This window comes from Gregarina niphandrodes (assembly GCF_000223845.1).
Source record: "Gregarina niphandrodes unplaced genomic scaffold scaffold00007, whole genome shotgun sequence".
In the NCBI taxonomy this organism is placed as follows: Eukaryota; Apicomplexa; class Conoidasida; order Eugregarinorida; family Gregarinidae; genus Gregarina; species Gregarina niphandrodes.
Window position 1 is genome coordinate 139,414 of NW_011645778.1, and position 18,316 is coordinate 157,729.

Below are 18,316 nucleotides of genomic sequence, written 5' to 3' on the forward strand. Positions count from 1 at the left end.
AGCCACGACGGCTGTAACTCTTCCTGCAACGACCGCCGCGTTGGCGGGTGTGAATTTGGACATTAAGAAGTGCGAGACTTTCTATGATGCTAGAAAAGACAAGCTAGCGGATCCTGCTAAGTCAGGCTTCTGTCAAGAACAGTGCACGCAGCAGAAGACCAACTGCCCGACCAACATGCCTGCTATTGACTGCGTAAAGATTCGAGTTCCAGATTGCAGATTGCAGGATTGAATCCGGATAGAAGACCGCCGGTACCGCTGGTTATAAAGTGGCAGCGACCTTGCCGGTGACAACGACGTTGCCGGTGACAACGACGTTGCCGGTGACAACGACGTTGCCGGTGACGACGACCCCAACAGATATTGAGGAATGCAAGACGCTTTACTCTGTTGCCGGGAGCCAATTTCCGGACCCTTCTAAAGCAGAGTACTGCCAAGAACAGTGCGCTGCACGGAGGCCGAAGTGTCCTTCCCGGTTGTCGGCTACTACTTGTGTGAAGGTACGTACGCGTAGTAGAGTGCAGATTCAAGTCGGACAAATTGACAACGGACCTGATGTACGGACGAGACTTTAATATCCCTACGAAGATCAGACTTCAGACTCTCGTTCTGGATGATTAGTTAGTTATAACGTTTAACTCTATTTTTTTAACACTGAATCCGCTGGTAATAATTTCCGGGAAAAACGCTGAAGATCCATCCTGGTGAGGCGGAGAAGGCCCGTGGGGAGAAGGCCCGTGGGGAGAAGGCTTGTGGGGAGAAGGCTTGTGGGGAGAAGGCCATCGACGGAAACTAGTTTTTTGACTAAACTTTATTTTAACCCAAGACTCAACGTACCACCATTGATTGCGGTTGTCGCAAGCCCCCAAAAAATCGGTTTGGTTCTCTCGTGTGGCTGGCTACCAGCAGCAGCAACAGATCTTTAGAGATCCTTACAGAGAAGTTCAGGGTGATGAGAATATTTACTATTCCCCTAGTCGTGTCAGTGGTGGCCCAAGAAGCGGATGTCAACAAGTGTCGGTACTTTTTTAATGTGGCTAAGGACAAACTTGTGAACCCGTCGAACTCTGAGTGGTGTTCTTCGCAATGCGCTGAGCAGAAGCCGCGTTGTCCTTCGGGCATGCCGGCTATTGACTGTGTAAAGGTCAGATTGTCTGGATGCAGGCTGATTGATGATGATGATGATGATGATGATGATGATGATGACGATGATGATGATGATGATGATGACGATGATGATGATGATGACGATGATGATGAGAAGGAGGAGGAAGATATTGAGAAATGTGAGACATTCTATTCTGTAGGCAAATACAAGCTCCCGGACCCCTCGTTGCATGAATATTGTGAGGACCAGTGTGAAGAGCAAAGGCGCAACTGTCCGGTGAGCATGCCTGCCATTGACTGCGTAAAGCTCAAGGTGCCACAATGTCGTATAGTGGACCAAGAAGTTGACCACAGTACCAAGCCAATGGCAATATCGACCGCGACGTCAACGAGGGGGACTACGGGTCCTGGTAGGACTACCGCCGGCAGCACGGCGTCGAAGAGTACCTCGTTGGATACGAGCGTGAACCTTGACATTGAAAAATGCAGGACCAGCTTTACTGCTGGATATAAGTTTCCGATTTCTTCCCAGTCACAGTTCTGCCACGACCAATGTTTGGCTCAGAGATCGAAGTGTCCCTCTAGCTTGTCTGCTATCACGTGTGTGAAGATACGGGTACCGGAGTGCAGACTGATGAACATAGCTGAAGTCGCAGCAGATCCATACGTAACGAACGCGTGAAATTAGGACTGCAAAATTTAGGACAAACTGTCGGCTCACATGGGGACTATTACGTTCCATTGTACGGGGCTGTTCTATCTTATGGGGATGTCTACATACTATGTCTCCGTTGTGGGAAGGGTTTCAACTGCGCACAACTGAAATGGTTGTAGTAGAAGGCTTTAGTTAGTTGAAGTGTTTTCAAAATAGATGCCTCTGACTTTGCTGCGTGATACCGAAGCCTCTTATTAACGGGGCTTGCTACTAGAAGAGGTGGAAGCGAGGGCAAGGAAGGTGACCTATCCAAGGGAGGTGATCTATCCAAGGGAGGTGATCTATCGTTCAATTTTTATCAAGGCGATTGTGTTTCATTGCGAGAGGAAACGTGGCGGTGCTTGGCGCTGCTGCGCATGCTTGAGTTTAGTCTAGGTAGCTAGAGTCACAAAAAGTAGTGGTTTTCGTACCGCCACGGACCTGACACTCATAACAACCACACGACTTGTATCACCGTGCTAGCATACCTCCCATAAAAAACAATACCAAGACGCAGCATGAAGGAATGAAAGTGTATTGTCACCACTCTTTATCTCTCATAAAGATTCAGGCACCAGTCCTTGTACTGAAGATTCAATACTCCTTAAATGAGAGCTAGCATTGAGCGGGGTAGAAAGGAGGGCTGAGGCACTCAACTTTCAGTTTGTTGTACGTTCGCTCCTTTAAAGTTACCGCAAGCGATGAAAGTCATCACAACGGAACCCCGAGAAGGATAAGATGAGTTGCTCCACACACACGTGTGTTTCTCAACAAATCACGAACGATGGCCGTTTATCAGAGAGATTCCTACGTATAGATTCTTTCAGCACAAGCTTCTCTGAATTCAAATCATTGGTCTCCATCATATCGTGAAGTGCCTTGCTAGTGGGGATCCTACCTCCACACACATTCCACTTCTGCCATACAGTGCTTACAACGATGGTTGGCATCAGGGCTGACTTTGAGTCATATCTGTATCGTCGGCAATGTATCATTACGCAGACTGTCGTGATAGTGAGTCATCATTACAAGCCATCGTTGCTTATAGTGCGCACCCCAAACAGAAGATATATAGATAACAGGATGTCGAGAAACTGGGTTGCATTTAAAAAAAAAAAATCCGGGCGGTGCCGTTCTGTCTTTCTCAACCCATGGGCAGCGGCGCTAGCGGCGGAAAATATGCTGGCAAATCGGATGGTGCTTGTGGGGGCAGATGGATTCCGCCTTCGCTGCCGAACGAGTAAGGATGATAATAACTTACCCGCAAATGGGGAGGGGGATACCGGATGGTGGTTGTTGGTGGAAGAGGGCCCCATGGGTACACGCGATCCTTCTTTTTCACCATGTAGCCACTTTTAGTGGGCCACCCATCGCATAGTGTCCAAAATAGCAACAACCGGCGCATTGCGCACACACGTGCGCAATTCAGACTTGCTATCAGATTTTCTCATTACCGCGCCACTGAAGGCGCAGTACGTCAATTGCGTGACGACAGCTCACCAAAATTCGACCACCGCCTCACTTTCCGAACCACATAAGTTGCTTTGTGACAAGCCGTGCTACCGCGGTGACAATTCTGCCTACGTTGCTCAATTCTCCCCGTAGGGACAAAGCAAAGATGCTGTGACTGCATCGACGACCGTGGCTGGTGTAGTGATGCGCCGACGACGGTTCGGTGGAGACGGTGCAGGCGTGATTGACTTAAAATCAGCTACTGCTGATACCATCTTCCAGTTCCCCGAACTCCGCTAATTAAGGAATATACGAAGGATGCAGACAGTATGCAGGTGCGAATGTGTACTGTTACCGCTCTTTATCTCTCATAAAGATTAAGGCACCAGTCCTTGTACTGAAGATTCAATACTCCTTAAATGAGAGCTAGCATTGAGCGGGGTAGAAAGGAGGGCTGAGGCACTCAACTTTCAGTTTGTTGTACGTTCGCTCCTTTAAAGTTACCGCAAGCGATGAAAGTCATCACAACGGAACCCCGAGAAGGATAAGATGAGTTGCTCCACACATACATGTGTTTCGCAGCAAACCACGAACGATGCGAGAAGAGACGATTCCTGCGTATTGATTGATTCCTTCTGCAAACGCTTCTCTGAATTAAATCTTCATTATATCGAGCAGCGCCTTCAAATCGAGCAATGCCTACGGATAGAATTGGATGAGTTCGCGAGGATGGTTATCGCGCCAGTTTTCTACGGCATTAGTCGCTTCGGCTGGGTCATATCTGAACCATCGCCGACATGAATAACGCAGATTGCGAATCACACAGATTGCCGTAATAAGCTATCATCGCTGGACTGGATGATTGCAAACCTTCGTAGTTCGAAATGCGGGTCCAAAACGGAAGCGGCTTGTGCAATCGGTCGCTGCAGGCTGGTAGGAAAATTATGTGCCCACACATGGTCACGTACTGTTATGTCTCTTGCAGTGAAGGCGGACGGGGGTGCATAAAATCTGCCAAACGACACCCAGGTATGACATCACATGCGTAGCGCTACTGATGGCCTCTTCGAGCACGGGAACCGTTCTACGTGATAACGCGCTGCTGTGAAAGGGGCGGCCATGAAAAATCGCTTCTTAAGGAGCTGGCCGACAATCCCTAGCTAAACATGCTCGGCGGTGCTTGCCGCTGGAGGTAATGCCGAGGTCCTCGAGGGTCTATTTCCGCCGCTGCAGAGAATGCCCAAATTCGGAAATAGACCCTCGAATTTAGGCATTCTCTGCAGTGAGGTCCGCCGAGAGTCGGGTTCGTTCACCAGTCCCGCTGGTGAGTTCATTGGGAGTCAAAGTCGTCGGGAGTCTACCTGAAGCGGAGCATGGTTCCTGAAGCGGAGCATAGTTCCTGAAGTGGAGCATAGTTCCTGAAGTGGGGCATGAAGTACTACAACCGGTTGCGCCACCGTTTCGCTCCCTTTTTCGCTGCGTTATCCGCCGGGCCTAGACTGATTGTGGAACCAGTCGGAGTAGAGCTTTGGGGCAGGGCAAACAGAGACTTGTTATTGCATGCGGCCAAGCGAGCAGTGACTTCTCGGTGACATTGAACGCATAGGGTCCTCATGTTGAATAAACTCTTGGTGACACCACCTCCGAGTTTGACCGGTAATATGTGATCAGCTTGCCATAAATCACCCGCCTTCAAACCGAAGGTCTTCTTTCGCATGATCTCGGAATATTGACGAGACAAGATCCGCTGAGAGATTCGCTGTCCCACACTCTCAGTAACTTTCGGGCCCCAGGGGCTTACTAGGGTTGCCCAAACATTTCGACATGTCTCAGCTGTCTCCTCACCATTATTGACCTCACCCTTGATGGCACCTTTGTTGGTGCTCCTTCCGGTCGAGTTGCAATAAAGATGCGGGATGTCCGCACACACACTTTTGTAAGTTGCCCACACGGCCAGCGTTTCAATACCGCATATCGAACAAACACCAGCATCCCTTACTTCAACTCGCCTCCTCGTCAGACTGCTGTCACTACTCAGCTTGTATAGATATAAGCATCCAGGACCACAGAAGGACTTACTGCGGGTTTCCCAGACATTACGAACCTCCGGCTTCAGAAACCGATACTCCACAAATCGGCCATCGAGAACCTTGCTGGGACGGCGAGCAGAAGGCGGAGTCCCCGACCTCGGCGGGGGCTCCGTTGCACCGGCCAGATCCCGACTACCTAGCACGGCACCGTGATTTCCTGTTTCCTCAACGTGGCGCGGCTCAACCTCAAACTGTTTCCAGTCAACACGCACCATTAGGGGAGTAGCCATTGAGGGAGTAGCCATTGAGGGAGTAGCCATTGAGGGAGTAGCCATAGTCATGGGGAGAGTAGTCGTTAGGGGGCTTGGGAACAAAGGACTGTCAGCCTCCTCTGTTGAGGTACCAACACCCATGACCCCTTGGATGTTGCTAACGCCCAGGGGGGAGTGGCCATCGTTGAACAACGGCCCTTTAGTGTCACCACTGTATCGTTGCCAATCAATAGCGGTAAATGAAGTGTCGGCATCAGCGTCCTGTTCGGAGTGCACGGATGGCGACACGGGGCCCTTCCCTTGAGAGGCACGACATGATAGAACCCGGGGTTTAGCACAGACCGTCTTACTGACCGTCTTACAAGCGGTTGGCCGTGCTCTCCCCTGTTCCGTCGACTTTTGTTTCGGATTCGTCTTTTGACTTGGTTTAGACGTTTGTGACGGTGTGAAGTTCTTAGACGTTGCTCTCCCGGGTTTCCGCAGGGTGGTCGGCGACCCATGACTCACAGTCGTCTTGACAGTCGTCTTGAGGCTTACTAGCTGGCAGTCGTCATCGCTTAGGCTCACCAACTGGCAGTCGTCGTCCGTGGATCCACATTCGTCATCCTCGCAGTCTTGGTCGGAATGGGACACATGACCGTCGTCAACACACGTCACAGACTCCTCGGGTGGTCCATTCGCGGAAGGGGCCGGCTTCAGTTTGGTCGTGTAGAGTCGCTGGCAGGTGCGGCACTCTCCCTGTTCGTTAGCCACAACGCGTCCCCTCGCCGGGTTATGCCGGTCAGACCCCGACTGCAACAAGGCCAGCAAAATGCGCAACGGACAAAAGCCGCCCTCACTACCCAAACCGGCCCGCGGAAGGCTGGGCTCAGTCGTGGGCGGCAAAAAGCAACGGCCGCAGAGGCAAGTGGAGTTTTGCAGTCTGGCCAGCTTCTTGTGCCAATCGTAGAGAATGCTCCAGCAGACGTTTTCTACCAACGCATACAGGTAGTCTACCGACTTGGCGTATACGTCGAATTTCGGTCTCCGTTTGGGCGGTTTCCTCACCACACTCGTGATTCCGAAGAGCAGCAGCGCCTTAGCCGGGTCGTAATCGCGCGGAAAGAAGTCCTCGACACACACTGAGGGTTCAACGTCAGTCGGGGAAACCCCGTCAGTCGGGGGAACCCCGTCAGTCGGGGAAACCCCGTCAGTCGCGTGAATGGGCAGTAGGTAATAGGACATGGAGTGCATGAAGTATGTGATGAACTTTTCGTTTGCTTTGAAGTGTTTGGAGCCCTTGAAAAGTGTGTGGACCCAGTCAACAGGATCCACCTTCGCCTCACATGGAAGGTTTCTGACTCCCTGAGCCAGGTCCAGCAAGAAGCTGCAGATTACCAGGAAATCACTTTGGCCGGCGCTCTTAGCTTCGGTCGGGTCTCGGGTCTTGGCTGGGTGTTGGATCATGGCCAGACCCCGGTAACTACTCTTTTCATTTTTGTAACTGATTAGCGCGGCCAACCGGATTCGAGTTCCCCCAACTCATTCAAATTAGTCCAACCGGCTCGCCCATTCAAGTTTAGCCATTCAATGATGGATCGAAAGTCACTGAATTCTTTATCCAGCAGAAGAAGTTCATTTGGCTCTAAAAGTTCTACAATCGAATGTTACTACACTGGGCAAAAAGAGTACCTGTACAAGCTCTCCGACAGGATTACTCAGGGAGTTGATATTGTCAGTATGGAGACGCAGGATGTGCTGTATTGTATTTACGAAAAATGGTCGCCGGTCATGGGTCGGAAACTACTTGCGATTAGTACCCCTTTGGGGGAGGTCATGTTGTTCATCTGTGATCATATCTACGATGGCAGACATACTCTCCACGTGCCTCTTGTACTTAACAGTCCACATGTGGTGAGCCCGGTCAGCTCGCCTCCGGACATTTTTGCGCAAGTCATCAGTGGTCGCAAAAGAGGGCAACGGACTGAAGACCCACTTCACAGGCGTCAGGCAAAAGACCACTTCACAGGCCACAGGCAAAAGAGTGCAGTCGTTCAGACTGGCGACCGACGGCAGGACCTACCGTCCAGTCCTACAAGAAAGGGTGTGTTCTGGCGCAAGAGTCTAAACCCCCCTGTGGGACCCGGCTTGAATGCATCCGGTCTGGATACACCTAGGCTGAAAGAACCTGGGTTGGACACGCCTACGCAGGCCTACGCTGGGGCTCGCAAAGGTTCCTTGCGCCCAGGCTTCTTGCACCCAAGCTTCTTGCGCTCAGGTTCCTTGCATCCTGACCGCACGTGCGTGCCCGCGGTACACAGCGATGTTGACCCAAGCGGCGCGTCATTAAACCCATTAACGCCGTTGGAGCCGAGTGCCTCGCCGTTGGAGCCAAGTGCCTCGCCGTTGGAGGAGGAAAAATCACGGCGCGGTGAATCGCGACGTGGAGTGTTGCAGTACGACCTGGGCGACGTGGTATGCGAAGTGACGCGGACGTCACACTATCGCCAGGAGTACACACTCCAGGGCGAGTTGTTTCCGGTCCCGGTGCGTGCGAGGCGAACCCGGTCGGTTTTGACCGTAGGGCGTTATGGCACGGCGGAGGACGCGACCTCCCGAGGGGGCTTGACTTCCGACGCTCTGTACTGCATCCAGACACCGCCGGACGTGAGTCCGTTATTGACTGTAGCCTTGCTCTGCATCATCGACTCCCAGCTCAAGAAGCCCTGGTGGTCACGACACCTACGCAAAGCTAAGCTTCCAATTCACCGCCTGTGACGCTTCGATGAACCGTCGCGTCGTACTCAACAACTTGCCCAAGTTCTCCTCCCGCAATGTCATTGCCTCCAATTGGCGCTCCAATTGCCGCAACTCGCGCGAGTGCTCCGCCTTCAGCTGGTCCAACTCGCTGCACAACCGTTCAATCGTCTTAGACTGCTCGGCAATGCACTGCCGTAAAATTTGCTCGAACTTAAAAGTCTCGATTTGACTCTCCGACTACAATGGTACTGCTATTGCCGCGCATCTGCCGAACCAACACGTGTCCACCGAACATCCGTGCACACACAACGCGTGTGCGCCGAGCACGTGTCCACCGAACGCGTGTGCACCGAACGCGTGTGCACCGAACGCGTGTGTATCATTCGTGTTTACTCGAACGTGTGAGTGAAACGGTGTGGGTGGAACCATTTGGGACAATGCGGGCGGCCTTCAGGTGGCTGGGGGAGGTTACAAAATGTTGTCGTTCGGAATCCAGTTGTCTCCTCAGTAGGTTCAATTGATCTGTGGCGCATAACTGGACGTCGTCGAGCTGTGTCGCAGTGTCTTCAAAGTGGTCTGGACAGATAAGCCGGGATTCGTGAGTTTGCCGGAAAGAGTCTTTCTCGAAACATTCTTCTGTTGACAAGCCACTATGCTCTTGCTGAGCGCTGGCCAGATTCCCGCGATCGAAGCTAAAGCTTCTTCGGTCGAAGCTGGTTCGATCGAAGCTCCTCCGGTCGAAGCTATTTCGGTCGAAATTCCTTTGGTCGAAGCTCCTTTGGTCGAAGCTCCGTTGGTCGAAACTCCGTTGGTCGGAGCTCCGTTGGTCGGAGCTCCTTTGGTCGGAGCTCCTTTGGTCGGAGCTCCGTTGACCGGAGCTCCGCTGGTCGGCTGACCTGGGGTTTCCGGAAGAGTGGCTGACGACTGAGGACTGTCTCGCCGGCGACAGAATGGCGACAGAGCGGCCTGCTTGAAACGGTGGTGCGGGGGCGCGATAACGCACTGCACCGCACTGCGCGGTAGGCAGCCTTGCCTTGGTGGGGCTGGTGAGTCGCCAGCGGTCTTCTGGGGCTATTCGGCCCCGGTGATCTTGGACATCTGGGGTGGTGAGATCTTGCTCTCTATGATCCTGGGCCCTGGGATCTCGAAACCTTTCTTCGTCCGAGCTAGGGAGTGTGGGCTTGTGTGTGGGTGCCGTCGAAACGGCGTCATCTTGCACCGAACAGCGCTTCAGGGGCACTGGAGTACTCAAGTCATCGTTGGAGTGGTACCTGGCCAGCTGCGAAGGCAAGGAGGAATCTGAACAGTCGGTTACGTCCTCGATCTGTACGTTGCGCCGCTTCAATCCCTTAACGGGGGAACGTTGCAGTCTCATGCACTCTAGCTTGTATTCGTCGACCGGCGGAAAAAGGCTCATTTATGCCCTGCATTTATACCCAGTAAAATCGATCCCAGAACCAACACCAATTTTGGTACACTTTGGTTGGTGGCTTTGAGTGGCTTTGACACTTTGGCTGGTTGCCGTAGACACAATCCGTCCATGACGCCAGCCGAACCGTCAGTAATACCAACTAATACCGTCAACGGTGCCTGGAAGCCGTCCGCTAACGGCCGCCCGGATCGAAAAAATAAGTGTGTCCGAACACTGTGCTTTACGTGTGGTAAAAAAGGAACGACTGGCCGCGTGATAGTTCTTCGCGTAGGGGCCGGACCGGGCCGCATGGAGGCCGGGCCGATTTTTGGCGGGAAATAAACTCGTACGGAATGCTCAACTTGGGGTCAGTCGGACCTCACGAGGACGCTATGGTGCCCGAGGAAGAAGTGCAGACACTCAACGAGCACGCGCCGTCGCTGGATCCAGACTTGCCCCTAAACGATGAGTCGTCCCTCACCGGGATTTTGTCGGATAATTCGCTGGATCTCGTCGGACAGCCACGCTCCGACGCGTCACCGTCCAGTCCCGACCGGGAGCTGGTGTTGCGTCTCTCTATGCGGCCAGAGGTTGAGAATACTACATCTTTCCCCAGCCCTATATTTGGTAGTGTCGCCCCCGACCGAAGTGCCCCTGGCGGTGCCGCTCCGGTCATCTATCCGGGCGGCTGCGTGCCGACGTGTGTGCAACCCGAGCGGTCGGTGTCCTGTCGCCGCGTGCTCCGACGGCCCGCCGATTTGCTCAGGTCCAAAAACGTGGACGAACTTGAAGAGCAGGCGGTGTATGAGGAAGAAGACCGAAGCTCGAACGTCACGAGACGGCATATATATACGAGGTCCGTCAAACCGCGAAGTCTGTGGAACAAGCATGAGCAGTTTCGGCGCTGGGTCTACTCACTCTTTTCAGCAGTGGTGAGCTGACACTCTTCCACGGCGGCACACCCTTCCACGGCGACACACCCTTCCACAGCGACACACCCTTCCACGGCGACACACCCTTCCACGGCAGCACACCCTTCTAGGACGGCACACCCTTCCAGGACGGCACACTATGCATTTCTGTAGTGTTTGGGTTTTGCTCTAATAGTCGGTTACCAGGGGTTCTTAAGTCTGAAGGAAGCGATCCAAAATACCCAGATGGATGGCTATGACGAAGTAATTCGGGCATCGAAGTACGCCCAAAAACAATTCGAATTGAACCTGTAAGGATTTGATCCCCCGTCTATTTGCCCACGACCCAGTTTGTCCCCTGCCTTGCCCATCCCTGTGCCCCTAATTTGGTCCTGGTTATTGTTTTCGCCACCGCTTTGAGCATGGTTTCAACTGTAGGTGTAATGTGGGTCCACCAGTTGATCTAATCGACAAGTGCAGAGACTTAGACAACCTAAGGAACCGAGTTCCTGAGAGGTTGTCGTCGGTTATCAGTCTGGCTAGGCTCCTTCGGAACTTTGTAGGCGTCCTTGTTGGTGAAGTCAACTACGTGGTGATGGTGGGAACGTTTCTATCGTTTCTTTTTCTATTCAGAATCCTGGTGAAGTAGCGGTACTGGACTGGCAAAGCAAGGAGGCGGAGTATCATGTCAATCCAGCAGCCAATCCGACCGTCAATTGGCCACTTAATTCAGGCGATAATTGCCCGTAAATTTCCCGGGCTTAAAATAAATCTGAGGTAATGGCTTTTGGAAGAAAGAAGGCCGAGTTAGAGCGCCAAAATGCGCAGCTGAAGCAGCAGCTGGCTGCCTCGCGACAGACGCCTGCGGCTGGTACGATGGCGCCGTCAGGGCAGCGCCCGGAAGTGTCTTGGTCTAACGCTCAGCAGACTTTGTACGTCAAATATACCCCGACGGTGGCTATTCAGCCGCCGACTACCTCAGTGGTCATGCAGCAGCCGCCCGCGGCCACCCCAGTGGTCATGCAACGGCCGACGGCTACCCCAGTGGTTCTGCAGCCGTCGGACCTGCAATCAACTCCCAGGGCACTCGGGCACGCAGTGTCGCTCCCTGTTCAAGCTCACATGCCCGTCCAAGCATCTAACCTATCACAGGCGTATCCCGCCGCTCAGATGTACTCTGCCGGTCAGGCGTACTCTGCTCCTCCGACGTACCCTATTACACAATGCCAGCTTGCCTCCAGCTGCCAGAGCTGCCTCCAGGGGGGCAACTGTCAGCAGGCCACCGGAGGAGAGTATGCCATGATGGGCGCTGTCGGCAGCGCTCCAGGCTGCTGCACAGCGACCTGTTGTGCCCACACCTGCAAATGCAAACGCAGCCGCCCAGCCGGCCGCCGCTGCAAATGTGGACGCCCTTGCATCTGTTCAGATAGCAACTAAATGATAGATAGATTTTTCCTGTACCCCAACCACCCAAAGAACCCTTATAAAGTAGCCCCGGCTGGCCCAGGCTCATAAGAAAAGTAACCAGCAACGAGAACGTTCAGGGGCAAGTGAATCGCTCTGGAAGTGACCACGACTCCGGATGTGACCACTACCCCAAAGGGCTCAACCAAGCAATTCTTCCCAACCAAAAACTAGGGAGGAGCAGTTGCTGCTCCTCCCCTGATCTCAGTAGCAACACTCGGTGGAGTGGCCCTGGTGGTTTGTATTAGCATCACTACATCATTCTACGGAGTATTTGACGTGTATGACGCCTTTGGACTTGTTGAGCTTAATTTTCGTCACATGCATTTGCTTTATTTCCCCAAGCGAATGGACGTGGGTGCCTCCACAGGGTCCGATGAAGCCTCCGACGTCGACGAGTCGGAGGGTTTCAGCCGTTCGGTACATGGGGTCGAGCTCTCCGCAGAGGGTGGCGGCGTCTTCCTGGCTGACGTTTAACTTGATGGTTACGGGCAGGTCTTGGGCAATCAGTTCGCCCGCTTTCAGGTCCAAATTGTTCTTGATTGCCACAGTATCCAGGCCGGTGGTCTCTCCGGTGTACTCGACGAACGGCCCCTCCGGGAAGTGGTGTCCCCTCGATGGCACCCAGTCGTAGCCGAGCGATCGCACACATGCGTCGATGAGGTGCCCTGCCGAGTGGAGACGGGAATACAAACGTCGCTTATCTTCGTCCACCACCACCTCTACGCTATCCCCGGGCCGAAATGCGCCGCCACGACCCTCGAAGTCGCCGATGTGCAACACAAGTCCCTTGTCTCTATCCATCCGCACTTCCCGGATGTTGAACCGGACGGAGCCGGAGACGGAGCCGCCACCCACAGACGCGCCAGCAGGCGGACTCCCGCCGGCAAACGGACTCCCGCCTTCATCAGTGGACCGGTCGTCCGCAAATCGTTCGTCACAGCGGCCGCCGGCAGAGGGGGCGCCGGTGCCATTTTTGAGCATGTAGCCCGTGTCATACGGTTGCCCACCTCCTTGTGGGTGGCAGACGGTCTTGTCCAGAACCACCACGCCCTCGCCTTCGACGGAGAGCACGGTGGCCAGGCAACTGAGTTTGGGCGCGTTGTCGAAGTACAGCAATTCCGTCTCCTTCATCCCGCCACCAAATTAGTAGTGTGTCGTCAAAAGTTTTGTTCTCGGGGATAACCCCAGAGGGTCAAGATATGCAGCTGCGAATGCCCAAGTGTGTGGCGGCATTTCAGGGTTGCGAAATAGGTGAGACGGCGGACTGTTTTTTGCGAACAATAATTTGTCAATAAATTCGTTAATTCTGTTTGGTAATGTCTAGTCCTACGTTGTACTACTTTGATTTAATTGGACTGGCGGAGCCCACTCGGCTTGCGTTCCATTTGGGAGGTGTTCCGTTCACTGATTTCCGGTTCCAGCGAGAACAGTGGAATGAAGAGTACAAGGCCAAGTCCCCAACTGGTAAAGCACCGTGGCTGCAGTTCGAAGACGGGAGTTACCTGACGGAGAGCAGGGCCATTCTGCTCTACGCGGCGTCCAAGGCTGGGTTGGTACCCACCGACTTCACAGAGCTGGCGGTGTGTGAGCAGGCATATAGCATCGTGCAGGACTCGCTGCCCCCTCTGAGTGACATCCTTCACAGCCATGGCGATCGGGAGACGGCACTCAAGAACGCTCTAGAGCGGCTGGCCGCAGCCGATAAGGTCGTCGCCAGCAGACAGTCGAAAGAAGGCTGGATCAATGGGAAGGGAATGACATACGTGGACTTGGCGGTTTTTGCCTTTGTCAAGACGTTCACTGACCGCATCGAAGGAGTCGACATGACCAAGTATGAAAGTTTGCAGAAGACGTACAACGCCGTAAATGCCGAACCCCGCATCCAAGAGTACTACAACAAGGAATAGACCTAAGTGAAGGAATAGACCTAAGTGAAGGAATAGACCTAAGTGAAGGAATAGACCTAAGTGAAGGAATAAAACGACAAGGAATAAGCTGACGAGTAATAAGACTACTTCTACCGTCCTTCAGAAGTAGCCTTCAGACTAGCTGTAGAACCGGACCGGTGGTATTTTTGACCGAGAATTTTCATATTGTTTTTTCGTAGCTTTTGAAAGTCGAGTCCGAATAGGGCCTTTTCACTATTGGGATGGGCGTCAGCAAAACGTTGCTGCACCCGAACGACTCCGGCCGAAGTTTCACATAAGATGGTGGACCGGAGGGTCATTGAAGGAAAGCACTATCATGCTTACACACACGAGGAAGTGTTTGTTCTGTCCTGGCAATATGGGCATGGTCAGGAATGTTGTTCCGTGTGGTCTCCCGATGTGACTGGGGACGGCCAGGGAGGTGGTAGCCGGCTTGAAAGCGAATTTATTGTGGGCGGTGCAGTGCCGTCTGGATTCACGATTTTTGGGCCTTTAGTGTTGTTCGTGGAAGGAACTTATTTGATTGCATTCGTGGACCTAGCGTATCGGGATCTAGCGTATCGGGATCTAGCGTATCGGGATCTAGCGTATCGGGATCTAGTGCACCGGGATGCTAGGTTCTTATACATATACGATACTGGTGCCAGACGCTGGATCGACAAGGTCGAGTTGCCCCCTGGACTCTGTAAGATCAGTGAAGTGGTTCAGATCGGGGACGGGCCCCTCGTTCTGATTAACGGATATTCTTTTAACAGCATTCGCAAGTTGACAAGCGTGGCGCTCTTCACCATGAATATAAGAACGGGTGAACTGTGGGAGTGGACCGACGTGATAGCCCCGGCAGTATTCCAAGTTACTGTGTGCTATTTACCATTGGAAGACATGGTGATACTGATGTACCAACGTTATGACCACTTTGGAAGCTCCAAGGAAGTACTGCTCTGTGTTAATACCCAAGCGTCGGGAGGGTGTTTGCCAAAAAAATGGAACGCTCTTACCATGCCAAATGCCGATGACCTTACCGGCTGCCTTCTGACGCCGTTGGGGAATTCTCGGATGTGTTTAATATGTCACCCCTGGTACTGGATTTTGGATGTACTACTGGACCGTGCACTTACCTCCTCGGCCCGTGGCACTATACCGGCTGGATATGAGCTCCTTAAAACGGCTCGGCCTTGCAGTCTGGATATACTCGTGGAGAGTGCAGGAATATTTGAGGCCCCTTGTCTCCTGCTACGTCGTCTTCGTGACGGGCAAGGATTGCACGGAAACTCCACCACGCCGGGACGGTATGGTTGTCCATTAGCCCTTGCTTTTCTTCTGCCATCGATGTCGGAACTTGCGTGGACGGCTGACTTGCTGGAAAAGGTTATCTCTAAAACCTTACTCAATATTCTCAGCTTCTTACCCGCGGGTCAGGCAGAACTCCAAGTACGTCGGCTTGCGGAAGCACCCTTGCACCAGCTAACCCCCACCGCCGACGCTACTGAAAGTGCTGTGTCGTGAAGATAGCCGGGACGAGGGCTCACGGCCCCCGCCGCAGAATTATTTGTGCGGTCGATAGCGAACATCGCCAGCAGAATCATGTGTGCCAAGTTGGAGAACACGGCTGGGCGGCCGGTGGTCGGTTTGAAAGCAAATCCATCGTGGGCGGTGAACTGTGGGAGTGGAACGGCATTATAGGTCCGCATCTGTGCCGTGTGGGTCACCGATGCTCAGTCGTCTGGAGGGAACTGTGTATTGGACATGCTGCCCGATAATAGAATGATTACTGCCTCAGCCTTGTTGTGAGACTGCATTCTCTACGAACACAGCCTCACTACAAGGCCTCATGGGATCCCCTTGCATTATACACGAATACAGGAGAATCTTATGAGGCCTTGTAGCGAGACATTATGAGGTTCCCTGTCTCGTCGCGGTCTCATGCTGCGTCGCGGTCTCATGCTGCGTCGCGATCTCATGCTGCGTCGCGGTCTCATGCTGCGTCGCGGTCTCATGCTGCGTCGCGATCTCATGCTGCGTCGCGGTGGTAGTTACTTCATTGCCATAGTCCTACCGCCCTTCATCCCATACGAGCTGGTAACTCCTCTTTCAGAAGATCCTTCACTTTCCAAACTTCTAGTCGCCAACACGGGACTCCGAAGCCCCACATTTCCGGAAGGGTACGACTGTCCATTAATGTTTGCCTTTCCTCTGTCACCGGAACCGGGACTTGCGTGGAAGGCTAGCCTGCAGGAAATAGTTCTTCTTAAAGCGCTAGTCAATATTCTGAGGTTCTTATCCCTCCCTCAGCCGGGACTCTGGGTATGGCTTGGCGTTTTTCTTTAACATAGTTAGTAGTATCGAACGGCTTGCGTCACTGAATGGTGTGTTATATAAAGGTGCCTGGGCTGTGGCCCGAAGGCCGTTCCATTTTGGATGAAAATAGTACAAGACGAAGACGGTAGGGACTGGATATTGGTGGAGCTCAGCCGAAGTTCCATCGGGCTTAAAAGTGATTGTGACATTGAGGTTTTGGCGGGGGAGTGTAGCGTAAGAGGTGCCATTTTGTATGCGGCAGGAAATGGTGTTTCGGGATTGTATCATTACCGGAGGAACGACGAGTCTATTATGGATTCTATGAAGGCGATTAAAGGAACAACGGCTGTGGTGAAGCTGCGTTATAAGACGGCCCCGCAGAAGTACAGGAAGCCGCAGATGTCTGTGTTTTTGGTGAAGCCTTCCTGGGACGCGTGTGCTGATGCGCTCTTGAAAAAACAGCGACTGGCTGTCATTGTTGTGGGTCCTGTCAGCTCTGGAAAGAGTACCTTTGTGAATTTTGTTACTAACAGGGTCGTGTGCTATGGCACAGGTCGACGCTACAGAGCCTGTGCAGTTATGGATCTGGATCCAGGCCAACCGCTTAAGAGTGTGTCTGGGGTTGTATCCCTTTCGCTGCATGGCGAGCCCGACCTGGGATCGGACGTGCATTCGCATTCTCAAGTCTTAGGAAAAACGAGTCCAAGGGGCAGTGAGAAGGACTATATCGTGGCCATACATAAGTTGTTGAAGTTGTACCATAGATATTGCGCCCTGTATAATCAGCAAGAGAGTCAGGGGTTGCCGCTAATTATCAACTGGCACGGATGGTACACGGGAATGGGTTCTCAGTTATTGGACTTGGTTTCGGCAATGATGGGCGTGACAGATATCGTGATCCTCAGGAGGAGGAAAAAAACCGTCGACCATACACAGGGCACGCACCACGGAGGCACAGGACCAGAGTATACGGGTCCTGGGAATGCTTCGGGTTCTGGCAGTGCTTCGGTTGGCGACGAATCTGCCGTTGGTGCCCCGTACCTGTGCGGCAATGGCTTACCAGGTGCCTCGTTCCGGCCCGGCAGTCCTCACGTACTCTCGCCGCTACTGGAAACACTGCCGGATTTGTCGTACGTCAGCCTGCCTTATCTTCGGGCTCCGTCCGCCTCGGGGAAGCTACCGTTCGACAGTCACTATATCGAGGGATTTGATCTGCCTCTTGAAAGCACATCGGAGGCATTGTCACCTTCAGGACCTCGCGGGCAGTTGTTCGATGCAACTACTGCGAGCGAGATTGCCAGCACCTGTAATCGGAATGACATCACCTGTAATCAGAATGACATCACGTCGAGTGCTACACCGGCTGTGGGTGTGACGGCCGTTGAGGAGAGTGTGGTTCGAGTTCGATCTTCGCTGGACTCGTTGTTCCGGCGACGAAAGCGGATGCATATGGTTATGTATGCGTTATTTTCAAAGCGGATTTGTCTGGCAGAGGTCGGCTGTCAACGGAAAGACTCCTACTTCTTGGAGAGACTAGTCTGCGGATCGGGTTCGGTACTTAGTCTTAAGAATGTTCAGTTCGTGACCGACAAAGAAGTCGCCCACAAGGCGTCATCTGCGGATACTGTAACAGCCTCCTTCACCGGCAGAGTGGTTTACGTGATGCACCAGGCAGACCATCACGACGGCCAGGACTGGCTAGTGTGTCTCGGTGTGTGCACGGCCATTGACTGGAACAAGAAGACTATCGCGATATATTCTAAAGAAAATCTTTCACAACAAAAATGCTATGCCATTAGATGCTACCCGTAAGATCATTCACCGACCAAACAAATGCTGCTGTAGAGAATTCTCAATGGAAGAGGCAGTCCAAGTTTGGTCTAGGATGAAAGATGCTTTAACCAACAAACATCAACTCAGGAACATGGTTGTCAAACCGTCAAAAAACAAACGCAAGAGCAGCAGACAATCAAATGCGACAAACCGCAGTAACCATCCCCTCGACCC

General features: G+C 52.9%; 10 protein-coding genes across 10 annotated transcripts; 8 read left to right on the top strand and 2 right to left on the bottom strand.

Annotated features, from left to right (window-relative positions):
• Positions 1-952: 952 nt before the first annotated feature.
• On the top strand, positions 953-1,789 carry GNI_050250 (hypothetical protein; the record flags this gene model as incomplete). Its single annotated transcript, XM_011131423.1, has 1 exon — positions 953-1,789. One exon carries the CDS (start codon positions 953-955, stop codon positions 1,787-1,789), a length of 837 nt encoding a protein of 278 aa, XP_011129725.1.
• A 2,902-nt stretch (positions 1,790-4,691) lies between these two features.
• Positions 4,692-7,001, bottom strand: GNI_050260 (HNH endonuclease domain protein; the record flags this gene model as incomplete). Its single annotated transcript, XM_011131424.1, has 1 exon — positions 4,692-7,001. One exon carries the CDS (start codon positions 6,999-7,001, stop codon positions 4,692-4,694), a length of 2,310 nt encoding a protein of 769 aa, XP_011129726.1.
• A 123-nt stretch (positions 7,002-7,124) lies between these two features.
• On the top strand, positions 7,125-8,312 carry GNI_050270 (hypothetical protein; the record flags this gene model as incomplete). The annotated part of the gene is made up of 1 exon (XM_011131425.1): positions 7,125-8,312. The coding sequence occupies one exon, from the start codon at positions 7,125-7,127 to the stop codon at positions 8,310-8,312; it is 1,188 nt and encodes a 395-aa protein (XP_011129727.1).
• A 634-nt stretch (positions 8,313-8,946) lies between these two features.
• GNI_050280 (putative RNase protein E) lies at positions 8,947-9,189 on the top strand (the record flags this gene model as incomplete). Its single annotated transcript, XM_011131426.1, has 1 exon — positions 8,947-9,189. One exon carries the CDS (start codon positions 8,947-8,949, stop codon positions 9,187-9,189), a length of 243 nt encoding a protein of 80 aa, XP_011129728.1.
• An 869-nt stretch (positions 9,190-10,058) lies between these two features.
• Positions 10,059-10,646, top strand: GNI_050290 (hypothetical protein; the record flags this gene model as incomplete). Its single annotated transcript, XM_011131427.1, has 1 exon — positions 10,059-10,646. One exon carries the CDS (start codon positions 10,059-10,061, stop codon positions 10,644-10,646), a length of 588 nt encoding a protein of 195 aa, XP_011129729.1.
• A 750-nt stretch (positions 10,647-11,396) lies between these two features.
• GNI_050300 (hypothetical protein) lies at positions 11,397-12,053 on the top strand (the record flags this gene model as incomplete). The annotated part of the gene is made up of 1 exon (XM_011131428.1): positions 11,397-12,053. One exon carries the CDS (start codon positions 11,397-11,399, stop codon positions 12,051-12,053), a length of 657 nt encoding a protein of 218 aa, XP_011129730.1.
• A 285-nt stretch (positions 12,054-12,338) lies between these two features.
• On the bottom strand, positions 12,339-13,214 carry GNI_050310 (putative alanyl-tRNA synthetase; the record flags this gene model as incomplete). The annotated part of the gene is made up of 1 exon (XM_011131429.1): positions 12,339-13,214. The coding sequence occupies one exon, from the start codon at positions 13,212-13,214 to the stop codon at positions 12,339-12,341; it is 876 nt and encodes a 291-aa protein (XP_011129731.1).
• A 185-nt stretch (positions 13,215-13,399) lies between these two features.
• GNI_050320 (putative glutathione S-transferase) lies at positions 13,400-13,990 on the top strand (the record flags this gene model as incomplete). Its single annotated transcript, XM_011131430.1, has 1 exon — positions 13,400-13,990. The coding sequence occupies one exon, from the start codon at positions 13,400-13,402 to the stop codon at positions 13,988-13,990; it is 591 nt and encodes a 196-aa protein (XP_011129732.1).
• Positions 13,991-14,290: 300 nt separating this feature from the next.
• On the top strand, positions 14,291-15,517 carry GNI_050330 (hypothetical protein; the record flags this gene model as incomplete). The annotated part of the gene is made up of 1 exon (XM_011131431.1): positions 14,291-15,517. The coding sequence occupies one exon, from the start codon at positions 14,291-14,293 to the stop codon at positions 15,515-15,517; it is 1,227 nt and encodes a 408-aa protein (XP_011129733.1).
• Positions 15,518-16,429: 912 nt separating this feature from the next.
• Positions 16,430-18,121, top strand: GNI_050340 (GRC3 protein; the record flags this gene model as incomplete). Its single annotated transcript, XM_011131432.1, has 1 exon — positions 16,430-18,121. One exon carries the CDS (start codon positions 16,430-16,432, stop codon positions 18,119-18,121), a length of 1,692 nt encoding a protein of 563 aa, XP_011129734.1.
• Between the last annotated feature and the right edge of the window lie 195 nt (positions 18,122-18,316).